The sequence below is a fragment of the Pipistrellus hanaki genome (genome assembly GCF_964339955.1).
Source record: "Pipistrellus hanaki genome assembly, chromosome: X".
Classification (NCBI taxonomy): Eukaryota; Metazoa; Chordata; class Mammalia; order Chiroptera; family Vespertilionidae; genus Pipistrellus; species Pipistrellus hanaki.
In genome coordinates this window covers 3,882,710-3,898,533 of record NC_140524.1, presented here as the reverse complement: position 1 = coordinate 3,898,533, position 15,824 = coordinate 3,882,710, and the positions used below count along the sequence as shown (strand labels likewise).

At 38.2% G+C, this 15,824-nt stretch overlaps 1 protein-coding gene across 4 annotated transcripts in view; it reads right to left on the bottom strand.

Annotated features, from left to right (window-relative positions):
- Positions 1 to 15,824, bottom strand: part of KDM6A (lysine demethylase 6A) — a 129,248-nt gene that overhangs the window by 49,905 nt on the left and 63,519 nt on the right. For all 4 annotated transcript variants that reach the window (XM_084871233.1, XM_084871235.1, XM_084871234.1 and 1 more), the window contains 2 exons: positions 13,292 to 13,412; positions 3,786 to 3,840 (listed from right to left, as the gene is read on the bottom strand). In XM_084871233.1, coding sequence (XP_084727359.1) covers positions 3,786 to 3,840; positions 13,292 to 13,412 — 176 coding nt within the window. The remainder of the gene's footprint in view (positions 1 to 3,785; positions 3,841 to 13,291; positions 13,413 to 15,824) is intronic.

Sequence of the window (15,824 nt, the reverse complement as noted above, 5' to 3'; positions counted from 1 at the left end):
ATGGAGTATAACTGTTATTTTTAATAAAATAGATTATACAAACAAATACATACAAACATAATAAACCACATGAATTCATTGTTGGTTGTTTATCAAATTTTGTCAATGTAATTATTAAAATATTGAAATATTTGGCAAGTGAGTATTACTTTTAATAATTTTTCAGTTACAGTTTATATTCAGTATTATTTTGTATTAGTTTCAGTGAGTATACTTCTTAGAAAGTTCAAAATGGCCCCATTAAACAAAGAAAATTTCTTATAATCTATACATTTCAAAACATGGTATTTAAAAACCGAGTTGTATGTTAAAAATAGTCACTATTTGTAAAAAAGTATTAAAACAGAAAAAGCCTGTAGTACTTTTCTTATACCATATTTCATATCAGCAACATTTATAAAGAAGTCATAGACCCAGGCTCACACTGGTAATAACACAGAGAATGAAATTAGTTGTTGCATTTCTCTATCAGTTCTTCAGAATTCTTTTTTAAGTCAAACCACTTGCAAGGCAAGAATAATAGCCACAAGATTAACAAGTATGTCTTGAAAATTAAATAAAAATATGTAAGCTTTTACTTTCAGCTCTTCTTGATATGCATCACTAGAGTATGAACGACCCAATGAAAGCAACAATGAATCAGGAATCAAAACTGGATCCTAGCAAATTATATACTCATTTTCATTATTTAAAGATAATGGTCTATCTGAATTTCATAGCTGGATTTTAAGGAGTCTGGAAGCCTTTCAAAATTAGGTACAGAATATGTATGTGGATCTTTAAAAACAAGGTCCACAGCTACCAGCATTGCTTATTGGAGAGTGCACCATGAACTGCCTGATTCCTGTAACTGTCAGATTCGGCTGGAAGGCTTGTGCAAAATAGAGATTCCCAAGATTGTAATTCAGTGGGCCTGGGCAAGGCCTGGAGAGCTGTCTTTTTATTCAGTTCTGCAAGGGCTTCTGATACCTACTCCCTCAACCACCTACAACTTGGAAACAGCTGATCTCAAAAACCACGAAGATCAAAACAAAACGTATCATGAACTTTAAAAATAATACCACTTTTGAGTCAAAAGTGAAGAACTACAGAACTCCATAAACAACAATTAAATAATAATTAAATATCACATGTTAACTAATCAGAGACGAGGCTAAATAAAAGATGAAAACCAGTTTTGTGAAAAGCTTACAAAAATAATAACGGAAAGTTCACCTATGTAAATATCTTATTCCCCACACTCCCCTTTTCCAATACAGCTCTCCTTGAGTTCCAGTCCACCTCTCACCTGACTGCATCACTGGAGGGAGCCTGGGTAACAGGGTAAGGAAACGCGGAAGAGATGAAAAACCTATACCTGCTTCCCCAATCTTCTTACTCCTCTAACAGAGGTGACAAGGAAGAAAAGATCAGGAGCCAGCTGGCACATATACTACCACCCCAAACTACCACTAGGCTCACCCCTATGCCTCATGCCAAGGGCTTCCCTCTGCCCCATGAGTTACTAAGTCCAGGTCATCTTTTGTAGTGTGAAAACCACCATGTATTTCCATTCTTAAAAACCTTCTGCAAAGTAGAGCATAAGCATAGACCTAAGAAGAAGCTCTACTTGGCAAGTCTCAATTAGCGGTGGAAATTTTGAACAAATATTGCCAGAAAGGTTTCTGAAATTAAACGTTATTCAGAAATGAATACATTATTTTCAGAATTATCAGAATTTTTTTAAATCTCAAAGAAACCATTTTATCTCAAGGGGCAATCATATAATGAAAATTCTCACATCATTACAATTCTACTTTTCAAAACACTACCTGTAGTTAACCTCTCAAACAGTTCTAGAAACAAGTGTATCTACTAATTTAATTGCATAAGTGAATTGTGCCATAAAGTACAAATCTCTCACACAGACATTTTAAAAAGCTCATTTTACTTTCTATTTTCTTGTCTTTGCACTATCACAAGGTAACATGAAGAGTCCAAGGTATGTGGCATGCACAATAGTAAAGACATAAAAAACGCAGAGAAATAAGTTTTACAAAGACAAAGAGCCTGGTGTTGAAACAGTAATAAGGTCTCGCTCCAGGCAGGCAGCCTACATTGCTGTGTGAGACACCAGCACTACTGCAGTTACCAAGTCATCATGAAGACTGTCTAAAATAATCTGCCTAAATCAGCTCAACTCTAATGTCTCTAAATAGCGCACATGCCCTGCCATTAGAATGGCCAACCTTTCAGCACTCCAAGTCCTGAATCCTGGGAAACTCCTGAGCAAAAGAGGATGTTAGTCCCCTCCTGCCCACTTCCCTTTCAGTAACCAGCAGGCACAGGCACAGTAAACCCAAAGAGGTATTCATGATGGTTCGAGCTGTCCTCTGCAAATTTGACAGCAAAGTTTTCTGTCCTGTGATATTCACTCTACATAGGCGTCCTCCACTCAGGAACAATGATCTATAAGTGAGATCTTACCTCAACAGAGCAGAATAAAATGAGGATTTGCCAAAATATTTAGTTTCACATTTATGAGAAAGGCCTCAAAAGTTACTTAAACTGACAAGTAGTTATGAAACTTGGCTTTAAGGCACTATATATGAAAAATTAAATGAAAATCGACTGTTTTCTTATTTCCATAAATTAGATGATTTATATAACCTGGGTACATATTTATGGAAAAAAGTATAAATTAGCACCTTATAAGTTAATATAACTATGAGTTTAAATTCTTTTCCTAATCTAACTCCATCTTAGAAACTAAAATATTGCTGTGACTGTTACCTTCCCATTATTTATTCTGCAAATACACTGATCAGTACAAATCCCAAGTTTCATTTAAAGAAATTAGAAATGTTTCCTCAAAACATTGCCTCTTAGAGAAGTATGAGATAATTGGTCTGGTTTAGAGTATGACTTAATCCTTCTTAAGCATTTTTAATACTGATACTATTTTTTACTTAACACCTTTCTATATAGTTAAAAAAAAAAAAAAAACAGTCACTTATAGCAAAATACGGACTGACTTTCCAAAACCGAAAGTCCTTTAACTGATCTTAAATTTTCATTAAGAATGATTGACGTTTTATATATTCTAATTAAAATTTTTATTTTTCAAGTTAGAAAGTTTTAAAGAAAGCCAGCTAGAAACCAAATGAATATTCTTAAAACTTTAATTGGCTACTCTACAGTACACTAAATAAAAAAGACAATATATACTTATTGATAAACACATCGTAATCAACCCAATCTGCTTTTGGAAGGAAATCTACATAGAAGCAGAAAATAACTGAAGAACATGCTTCACACATAAATTCTTTTTGAATTAACTGAAAAATGTCATCTCCAACTTTACATATGATGTGTAAAAATATAATAAAAAGTCCAAGTATAGCTTCATAATTACCAGTAATTTGGGAATCACTGAGCTACTACATGTGAATCTTTGCATACTCGTTTTTCTTAAAAAAGTAGCAAACCCTGTTATTAATCCCCCATATCACCTACAATATAATTAATACACAAATAACCAATTTTACTTATTGGTACAGGTAATTTTCATTCAACCCTTCAGTTCACTGGTATATCTATTTTAGACACAGGCTGTTCGCAATAACTGGTCTGACATGTTCCATTTGTACAAGTAGCCATGGCAACCAATACAGTTAGCTTCAACAATTCTAGAAGGAAAAAAACTCGCACAGGATTTATCACTATTATCATTATTATTACTACCACTACTACTTGCCATGAAGTGATTTGAATATATGTAGAAAACTATGGCAATTAATACTTACTTTCAGCATTCGACAAAGTGCAGGGATTACAGTCAACCAAAGCTAACTGCAAATGCTGTAAGAAGAGAGTGAAAAAATAAATGCACTAAATTCAGTCACATATGTCTTAAAATAATTTTCAGGTATGTAAGATCTAACATAATAACAGAACTATACTACGTAAACAAACCATATTAGACAACCAATTAGAATTACAGGTTGTAGAGAATGGAGAACCTGGGAAAGAATTAACTTTAATTACCCTATGCATATTTTTGTTTATATATATAAAAAAAAAAAGCTTTGGATTTTTTAGTCTTCAAATGAATAAAAAGTATCCTCTATAATAATAAAAGCATAATGTGCTAATTAGACTGGATGGCCGAATGACCTTCTGGACAAAGCCGGGGCTGTGAGGGCAGTTGTGGGTGATCAGGCCAGCAGGGGAGGGCAGTTGGGGGCAACCAGGCCAGCAGGGGAGGGCAGTTGGGAAGGACCATGCCGGCAGGGGAGGGCAGTTGTGGGTGATCAGAACGGTAAGGGGAGGACAGTTGGGGACAATCAGACCAGCAGGGGAGTGGTTAAGAGGTGATTAGGCAGGTGAGCATTTGGGAGCCAGCAGTCCTGGATTGTGAGAGGGATGTCCAACTGCCAGTTTAGGCCAGATCCCCCAAGAGCTCCCAGACTGAAGAGGGTTTAGGCTGGGCTAAGGGACCCCCCCCCCCATGCACGAATTTCATGCACCAGTCCTCTAGTATATATAATAAAAGGGTAATATGCAAATTGAACCTAATGGTGGAACAACCAGGAACGACTGGTTGCTATGACACACACTGACCACCAGGGGGGCAGACGCACACGGAGCTGCCCCCTGGTGGTCAGTGCGGCACAGGGGGGGTGCTACTCAGCCAGAAGCTGGCTCGTGGCTGGCCAGTACAGCGGTAGTGGCAGGAGCCTCGCAGGGAGCGGGCCTAAGCCATTAATCAGACATTCCCCAAAGGCTCCTAGGCAAAAAAATTACTATGAGAATTATCATAAAGGGTGAAACTATCTGCCCTTACTGATTCTTCAATAATCATTATACTTAGTGCCTTTGAAATACTACAAAGAATGCACAGGCTATAAATAACCTGTGTTCAAGTTCATTTATGACATATAATTACCCTTTTAGAATGTGCTATCATATGTGTAATAGTTATAATATCCACTTATAATGTCATATAAGCGTGCCCCAAAAATATATGTTAAACTCAGTGTATAACACTAAGTTTTAAGAACACGAATCATAGTAAAAAACACTGGGTGACATCTAGTTTGTCAACATTAAGCCTGGTATGTAAACTAAGAGAACACAAACAAGTACTCGAATTGGTATGAAATCTTTAAAATAAAAAAATTAAACATCTTTTAACTTCTAAAAATATTTTCACAAATATATATTCAAATTTTTAACATTTAAAGAAATCAACAGCCAACATACTTTTAAAAAATTGACCACAATAAGCTCATTCCTGTCTACTGCTGGGAAAATTGAAATGTATAATGACAATTTCTAGATATAAGCTCATCTTTCTTTATCGAGAGAAATAATCATCAGCAAGGTTTTAGTACTAGTTTTCAACACAGAATCAACAAACAGCACTTAGTCAACTGGACCCCTCAGTTAACAAAAATAAACAAGTATCAGCTATTCAGTGTTACAAGGAAAGAAAGATTAGAAGGCATCACTTGGTATGGACATAGAAATCACATTAATTCACAAACATCTGTTATGTGCATGCATAATCAGGCTAGCCTACATTTACAGTACTCTTACTATTTAAGGGTTGTAATATTTTGAATGGGCAAACTACAAACAAAATGATTATGACCCTTAAATATTGAATATGTAATCAATAAATATTTATCAAGACCTATAATGTCCTTAGAACAATGCAGAACCTAGGGATACAATGATCACCAAAGCAAAAGTAAAACTTTATTTGCCATGGTTAACAGAATGAGAGAAAAGTACATCCAACACCTGAACACCCTGAGAAGGGCTTTTATTTCCCTCGGCCTACTAAGCAGATGGTATGTCCTCAAACATCCCTCGGGTGTGCTACCATGGCAATAGGGAACAGACTTCTAAAAGGTGAGTACTCTGAAAGCAAAGCAGCTTTATACGAAAAGAGCAGCCCGGCAGCCACACGTTTAGATTGTACTGCATTTTTAATCTAATCTGTCCTGCCAGCACAAATTAATATTTACATAACACAGACCTCCTAACAGCCATCAAAGAACATAAACTGACCTTCAAGATGGCAGTATTTTAGTTTTATTATTATACTGAAATCCCACAAAGAACAGAGAGATGCATAATTCAAATTGCCCAGCCTACATTTCATCTATCAATATTCAATGAAACCAGGCAGAAATGGTTCTTGGCCATGTTTTATATAATCCTTAATCAATCTTAAAAGCAGCAATGAAGTCACTGAAGCACCATCTGAAACCTACAATATCATGAAACACTAAACATTTCCAAACAGCAACAATATAGAAAAATTACCGGGCAAGAGTACATATTCAAAAACATGCATGTGAGAAAGAAAAAACTTAAAGAATCACAAAGTTGATGAAACTAAACCACATAAAGAGAAACACCGATACTCCTTTCAGTACATTAAAGGGCGATGAGAAACTGGGGATGACATGACCTCACGGTTTCACTTCCAGTATCTAAACCAGATGCAAAATAGATATACCTACTGACATATAAATCAGCAAAAATGACTACCTACTACGATAATCGACACCCAAACCTTAAAATGTCATGGTAAAATATCCAGCACCTAACAGAAGCAGCTAGAAAGTACATGATAGGGCAAAAGTAGAATTACAATTGTGAGTACACGAAAGTTTATTCTTGTATTTATTAAGTATTGTATCGTTTCCCATAGAACGAACTGTAAACCTACTTTTGCCATACCTGTGTATGCACCTCATCCCGAAATACTGTGGCACTGAAACGGATTACTGCTGTGAGAAAGGTACCATGCAGGAGAGGTTTTTGCAGTTCAGACCATATACAAACCTCAAGGCAGAAAGCATTCTACAGAAAATTAATTTCCAACCCAAGAGAAAGATTTACCTGAGACTTTTTTTTTTTTTTAATGCTGCAGTTATTTTCTTTTTATAGAGCACTTCTGGTCCAATTTAACACAAGGTTCGATTCATTACAATTTCTGTTGACATCTTTATTACCAAAGTCACCTTTTGTTTTAAAAGCTTTTGACTTGCTCAGTATTTCATAACAACTTTATAGTATTTTGTTTTATATAAACTGAGGAAGTTGATTTCTATCTGGAGGAAGGATATCTATATTCATGTAATTAACACATAAAACTAGAGTTTCAAGACTTTATTTTCCTTTAAATTGTTTTACATCTAGCTGTATAGCCTGTGATTATCTCATGAATCTTTTCAACTGTAGAACCCTTCAACTGTATTCCCAATCCTAAAGACAAGCAATGAGATAGCTTTCCGTAACTGAAAATGTATGTATCAACGTATAAGTGATTAAATTGGTGCACTGTTTGGATTCCAGATCTAATCTTGGGTGTTCTGACTCAGTGGGTTGAGGGTGACACCCTGTGAACCACATAAAAGCTTCTAACAAATTATTCCAATGCCCAGTCAGGGTTAAATGCCACTATCTTAAAGTTTTTAAATCATGTGCTGGCCCCCAAAAACCTTACTTCAGAGTACCTAGCAAGATGTGACACCACTATCTTCACTCATCCAATTGTGGCAGACACAGCCTTTCAGGAATAAAAGGTTGGCAATCAGGTTTCACTCGATAAGCCAGCACTCTGCTGTGGCTATGCATACATAACTGAACACAAGGCGCACTGAAGCTGGTATTGCACAGAAGTGTAACAGACAATTCCATAATGGAATCCAAAAGATACAGGTGAGAGAGAAAAAGAGGTACTGTGGCTGAGGAAACAATTTGTTTTTATTCAGCTCCAACGAAACAGACTTTTGTGGGCCATTTAAGTAAGAGAAGGGAAGGTGTTTCAGGTACTCTTTCAAGTCAAAGGCAAATTATTTTTCTTAATCATTGTTATAGATCACCACAGTTCTAAAATATTAAAGGTGGTAATCATACTGAAATATACAAATGCACTAAATCAACACACTGTACACCTTAATTTTATACAATGTTGTGTGTCAACTTCATGTCAATAAGAAATTTTTAAAAGACTAGAATTTTCAAAATACCAGCTGGATATGTTAAGCTATCATGAAAGAAATAGGACAGAAGCAGGTATCTATATCTATATATATAAAAGTCTAAGAGACCATTACAACCAGCCAGTAGTTATGACAAGCACTAACCACCAGGGGAAAGATGCTCAACGTAGGAGCTGCCCCTGGTGGCCAGTGTGTTCCCACCGATAACCTCCCGTGGCTGGCCAAGGTCCCGCAATCATGCTGACCAGCCTGACTGGGACTGGGCGAGACAGCCCCAACTGACCAGGAGAGACCCCACCCGTGCACGAAATCGTGCACTGGACTTCTAGTGGAATAATAATAGCAAATTTCATTATCTTCAGACAACTAAACTAATAAAAATATGCTGTTAAAGCTTCAACAACTATTTTGGAAACGTAGGGCATGGTTAAAATTAATTTAATAACTAACATCAAGTTCTCAGTAAGTTTTGTATCATACAGTTCACAGTATCCAAATTAAATGAAACAAATGATTTTTGCATTCTACAGTAAATAAAAGACTCAAAAGTGTTTTCTAGGAGGAAGTATTGTATATATCATCGTGCCTTTATTTACCGTTCTGCCTTATTATCTTAGCATAAAAAAAAAAAAAATCACAATGAAATTCCTGAATCTGTATTGGGTATTAAGATCAAACAAGACATCTGGAAACGAAGTAGTTCTTAGAGAAGAGTAAGGTAGACAGAAAGAATGTGGAAATGCTTTTTCACTCAGAAGTTTCATGTCATGTGTAACAGTAGAGGGGAGACAAGCTGAAATGAATTGTGCTGTCAGTTTGTAAAGAAAAAACAGCTGTTAAAAGAGATGACAGATAAAGTAGCCGCTTCCTCCGTCACCAGCGCCCCCTCCCTACCCTGTATTTCCAGCCCGTCCTATAAGAGCCACTTTATAGTCTCTTCCATTTATCTATTCATTCAAGAAACACTAAGAACCTGCCAGGCTAACACACATCTGAGTCCAACCTATTTCCTTAGAATTTTCTCTATAATTCTTACCTTCTTACCCCTTTCATAGTAACCCCTTCTATCACATCATCATCTTCAAATACCATATTATAAGGTAACTTATACTGGTATCCCCATCAACTTTCCACAGGTTACCCTTAAAAAGCCACCTTTTTACCTTTAAAAATCCAAAACAGTTCTAATGCTGACACATTTCAGGGAGACTTAATTATGTAAATATTAAGGAGAATTTCTATATGATCTTCCATTAAATTAAATAATATGGATTTAGTACATGTTATTTTGCATTTATTAGCTTCACAGGAAGAAAATAATTTTAAGCCTGCCAGCATGTAAAAATTAGAGGCATTATATAAAACTATTTGTCAAAATTAGTATACTTTTATTGAAGTAATATTAGTACACTGCCTCAAATACATAATGGATGTAAGCAATTATCATTACTATCATTAAAAAGTAATGAAATAAAATCTGAATTATATGGTATTAAACAGGCAACCAAACCCACTTGGGGGGATATTACCTGAAACAGAGAAGAAAAAGAACAAAATATCACGTAGAAATAAATGTCACTTGAAATGGACTCTGATTCAGATAGTACAAAACTAATTAAATTAAGAATTGGTACCTCTGCCACTCACTGAACATGTGAAATCTTTACTAGCCAATATAATGGAAAAATAACAGTATATAATTAAAAAGTAAGCTGGGCACTAACTTAACATTTCTGAGGATGGGATGAGTGACAAAAATACAAGTATTAAATTCTAGGACAAGAAAATGGATTTTGCAAACAATATTCCTCCTGGCCCCAAATGAGAGGAATTTGTGGGGTGGGCACAGTAATTCCAGTTCTACAGACACAAGGAGGGTAAGAAGAGTTAAACATCTTGCCCAAGGTCACACAATTAGTGATGTGACAGAGTCAAATTTTAAAACAAAATTTGCTTGCTCTGAAAGCTGTTTACATGGTACCAAAAACAGAACGAATCTGTTTCAGAATTACATTTTGGGAGAAAAGTTATTACAAGAGATAGAAATAAAACAGGAGGCCCTGGAATGCATTTCATGTGTGGGTGAAATGAAGGAATCTATTATGAAAATAAACTGTACTTGATTTAAATATTTTACCATCTAAAACATACTGTATATGCAATATCCCTCCTTCAGGCACAGGAAACAGAAATGAGGTAGAGAAGACCTACTTTGTAATGCACAAGTTGTTCATACCATACCCACACCAAATTATTCCTTTTACCCACCCTTTACTCCTCCATTAGATAGGAACAGTGTGTTTAAGAATGGAGAGACCTGCTCAAACACTGGGTATAACTGATCGAAGAGTAACCATCTATACTAATAAAAGATAAATATGTAAATTGACCTTCACTTCATGACAGCCACCAGCCAATCAGAAATGAGTATGCAAATTAGCGGGATAAAGATGCCTGCCACCAGGAAGCCAGCCAGAGCAAGCAAGAGGCTTGGGTTTCCCAGGCAACGGAGGAAGCCAAGCTTTCTGCCTGCCCTTGCCAGCCTAAGCCTCTATTCAAGGCTACAAAGTTTCAATTATAGAAGCTAAACAAATCTAAACAGAAATGGCTGCTGGCCACAGAGCGAGCAAGAGACTTGGCTCCACTCCAGGCCACAAAGTTTCAATTGTAGAAGGTAAATAAATTCCAGATACCAGGGCATCGCCAGCAGGCGTGGCTGGCCTGCAAACCACCACAGGCCCCTCACTCAGGCTGCCCCACGCCCCAAGGGAACCCCCACCCTAATCCGGGACACCCTTCAGGGTAAACCAGCTGGCCCCTACCATGCACCAGGTCTCTATCCTATCTAATAAAAGAGTAATATGCAGATTGACCATCACTCCAACACACAATATGACTGCCTTCATGTGGTCAAAGATCCTGCCCCTATTGGACACAAGATGGCCACTACAAGTTGGGAGGCTTCAGGTCTGCAAGGGAGGGCATTGAGAGGGACCGGGTCTGCAAGGGAGGGCAGTTGGAGGCGATCAACCCTGCAGGGGAGGGCAGTTAGGGGTGACGAGACCAGCAGAGGAGGGAAGCTGAGGGCAAGCAGGCTGACAGGGGAGCAGTTAGACATCAATCAGGCTGGCATGGGAGTGGTTAGGGGGCGATCAGGCTGGCAGGCAGGCAAGCAAGCAGTTGGAAGCCAGCAGTCCTGGATTGTGGGAGGGATGTCCAACTGTCCATTTAGACCCGATATCACCGGTGGGCAGTTGGACATCCCTCGAGGGGTCCCAGATTGGAGAGGTTGCAAACTGGGCTGAAGGACACCACCCCCCCCACACCATGCACGAATTTCATGCACCAGGCCTCTAGTTTTAATTAAATGGGGAGAGGGGGCGCAAAACAAGGAGACTGCACTTATGGCAATTTTGCTAAAATCACCATTACTTGAAGGTTTGGTTAGCTTTTAGCTATGTCTGAATATAGTTAAAAGTTGGATATAGGCAAGTTTCTGTTGAATATGAATAAGTACCATGGAACACTGTCCAACCATGTTTCCCCTGATTAAAGGGGATTTTAATTAATGCTACCTTCATGAAAACAGATCTTTGCATCCCACAGAATTATTAAAAATACCACTGTACCATTATTCAGAGATATTCACATTTCACACAATTTGGGACATATATGATTACTTTTTCCCACTCAATATATTTCCTAAGCAACATTTACCAATCTACTACCCAAGACACTTGTTCCACACATAATATGAGTTGTGACAGCATTGTAAAATACTGAAATAATTTAAATTTTTAAAGAGTCTTTGTTATCAAATATACACTGTGAATGTCCAAGAGGGGGTAAAACATACAAGGTGCCACATTTGACCTTATTTTATTTCCTATTTCTAATCCATTCATATCCCATAATATACTCTGAGAAATGCTGCTCTAAGCTTGAGGAGAAACTGATAACTTCCAGGCATCCTTCTTCTTCACACTACCTACATTTCCTCTCGGGCCTATTCTTCAAACTGAACTTACTTTGACAACTATGTGATCTAAATAGATCACAATCTACTGGTTTTAGTGTTTTTGGTTGTCTCTCTTTTTCTTACCATCAGCATTGTTCTTTATAAACTGTATTTGCAGTCTACTTTAAAACTCTAGAAGAATTAGGCACTCTTAAATCCACTTTAAAAAAAACGAAACAACTTTCAGCCCTAACTGGTTTGGCTCAGTGGATAGAGCGTTGGCCTGTGGACTGAAAGGTCCCAAGTTCGATTTCTAGTCAAGGGCATGTACCTTGGTTGCGGGCACATCCCCAGGAGGAGGTGTGCAGGAGGCAGCTGATCAATGTTTCTCTCTCATTGATGTTTCTAACTCTCTTATCCCCCTCCCTCTCTGTAAAAAGTAAAAAAATACAAAATATTTTTAAAAATTTAAAACAAACTTTCAGTAGTTCCTTATTAGTGAATTTAAATTATAACCTACGGTACAGTCATTCTCTATCTCCCTCCCTTCAGAATCAAAACAGTATGCATCAGAGCTATTTAGAACATGGCAACCATTATAGCCATACATTCACAAAGATTTAAGCTTTTCTCTAGAATTTAGATTCCTTTCAAAAAGCAACACTTCTGTCATGCAGGGAAGCACTATATTCATGAAAATCCCAGGGAGATCTACAGTGATGGCACAGATAGCACAAGAAGCTCAATGAAAAATTTGACAAACATCAAATTTCCATAGGAAGTGAAATACTTAACCAACAATGTATTATCTTTTCCCAATAGTGTTTATACTGATCTATCAGCGGTACAACTGACTTTCGGAGAACACTTTTAAATATATTTTAGATATGAAATATGCCCTACTGGTAAAGGTGGAAAGATTTCTGGTGAAACGAATACAAATAAATGGCCAGTGATTCGGTCACACCATTACTAGGCACCTGTTTCTGACCTCTATGGTGGTCAATTGCTTATAGAGAAGTGTTTCCAATGTCCACACTGAAACTGAAACCATCACCCTTTCCTGATAGCAAACCTCAAAACTTTAACCCCCCCAAAAAAGGTAAATGATGTGTAATTAATTACCTATGTCTTAGCATAATAACTACTTTGTGCCCTGAAACCCAACATTTGTATCTTCCAGTTCATATCTGATAGTTCTTTCACTTATATTTCCAAATTTTCTTTTGAGGTGTTGATATAAATTCCAACATTTCTCAAAGCTCTAACATTTTACAACCCACCCACCCCCAAATGAAATATAGTGTCTTAGAGAAAAACCACAACCTACCTTTAAACTAGACTCATAGTCTGTGTTCGCTTTGAACATAAGCCCAAGTCGTAAATGAATTTCCTTGGCTCGACAAAAGCTGGGATCAACATAAAGCACCTCCTGAAATGCTTTAATTGCCCTGAAAGAATACAGACATAAGATAGCTTAACTTTTAAACATTTGCATGAATTTTTGCTTGGTAGCACAGTAAAACTTATGATTTACACAATACTGTTAAAAGGAAATGCAGTTTTATAAAAATGATGTGAATGAATAATTTTTTTAAAAAAGACTGGAAAGGGGCATCTGAGTCTTTCATATAATTGAATGTACAAAATCTAATCCTGTCTAATAAGAGAGTAATATGCAAATTGACCATCACTCCAACACACAATATGGTCAAAGATCCTGCAACTATGTGCACACAAGATGGCCCCCACAAGATGGCCAACAGTGGAGGGCAGTTGGGAGGGACCAAGCCTGTAGGGGAGGTCAGTTGGGATGCACCAGGCCTGCAAGGGAGGGCAGTTGAGAGGGACCACGTCTGCAAGGAAGGGCAGTTGGGGGCGACCAAGCCTGGAGGGGATGGCAGTTAGGGGTGACCAGGTCGGCAGAGGAGGGAAGTTGGGGGCAACCAGGCCTGCAGGGAAGGGCAGTTGGGGAGGACTCAGACCTTCAGGGAAGAGCAGTTGAGGGGGAACAGACCTGCAGAGGAGGGCAGTTAGGGGGACCAGGCCTGCAGGGGAGGGCAGTTAGGGATGACCAGGCCTGCAGGGGAGGGCAGTTAGGGATGACCAGGCCTGCAGGGAAGGGCAGTTAGGGGCAAACAGGCTAGCAGGGGAGCAGTTAGCCATCAATCAGGCTGGCAGGAGAATGGTTAGGGGGTGATCAGGCTGGCAGGCAGAAGCGGTTAGGGGCAATCAGGAAGGCAGGCAGGTGAGCATTTGGGAGCCAGCAGTCCTGGATTGTGAGAGGGATGTCCAACTGCCCGTTTAGGTGCAGGCCTCAACGAACAGTCGGACATCCCTCGAGAGGTCCCAGATTGGAGAGGGTGCAGGCTGGGCTGAGAGACACACAACATCCCCATGCACAAATTCCATGCACTGGGCCTCTAGTCCTATATAATAAAAGCACAATATACAAATTGATCGGAGGAACAACTGGTCTCTATGACGTGCACTGACCACCAGAGGGCAGATGCTCAATGCAGAAGCTGCCCCCTGGTGGCCCATGGGAAGGGCCACTCAGCCACAAGCCAGGCTGACTGCTGGCGAATGCAGCAGTGGGGAAGGGAGCCTCTCTCGCCTCCACAGCAGAGCTAAGGATGTCTGAAGCCTACAGTCGAACATCCCCCAAGGGCTCCCAGACTGCTGAAGGGCGCAGGCTGGGCTGAGGAACCACCACCACACACACACCCCCCAAGTGCATGAATGTTGTGCACCAGGCCTTTAGTTTAATATAAAAGATGAAAAGGAAGATCAGTTAAATTTATTCTCAATTATTCAAATAATATTTTATATTAAAACTAGAGGCTTGGTGCACAAATTCGTACATGGGTGAGATACCTCAGCCTGGCCAGCAATCGGCCCAATCGGGGCCACAGGAGGTTGGCCGGCTCAGGTTTTTCCAAGTAGTCTATTCCTTCAGTTGTGCATTCCTATTTTTAATGTTCTAAACAACGCAGTAAAATGTTTAAGTTTTAATAAGGGTTCACTGATGCCATCACTTTCATAGTTGGCTGATTGAATTATGTGTGTTGGGAGGGGAGGGACACTCCATAGTCTCTTTACTAAACCAGTTCCCCTCATCTGGCAAAATATAAGTTCATTTCCATTTTATTTTCTAAACTTTTACTAATGTTTTATCTCCTGTGTGCTTCTTCATTTTTTCCCACCTGAGGGGAACAAAGGAATAGAGAAATGGTGGAAAGTGTGAGAGTGTGTGTGTGTGTGTGTTGGGGAGGAGGGGGGTGGAGTACATGGAGAAAATAGGTAACACTCAGACTACATTTTAAATTTGGTCATCATTTTACCACATTCACCTCACCAAACTGCATGCAGCCAGAACATGCTCTCTATAGCACAGCTAACTAAAAAACCAAAGCATACAAATTCTGATTGACAGAGAATTTTAGAACATGAGAAATAGCTAGGGAAAACTATAAAATACTTTTGATACAATGTGTGGATTTATAGTTTTCAAATATTAGAGCATATTCTCTACTGAAACAGAAAAGTTCATATCACTGGCATTTTTTCTTAAAATTTAAAAAGATTATTTTATATCACCAAAATTATTTCTATAGTTTTTCAGCTTAATTTTTTTTTTTTTGCATTTAATGTATGCCATTGCTAACAATTTAAAAAAAGAAATTATAGAAAGCTAAGACCTCAATAGCACTACCTATGGAAAACATGGATGTGCTAAATATATTTTAAAACAATGGTCACTTTTAATAAAATTTCAAGAAAGTCATTTAAAAAGTCTCCTTTAAAACTATATCAAAAATGATATTAACTAAATGGCCGTAGCACAGTTTCAGTACATTTGG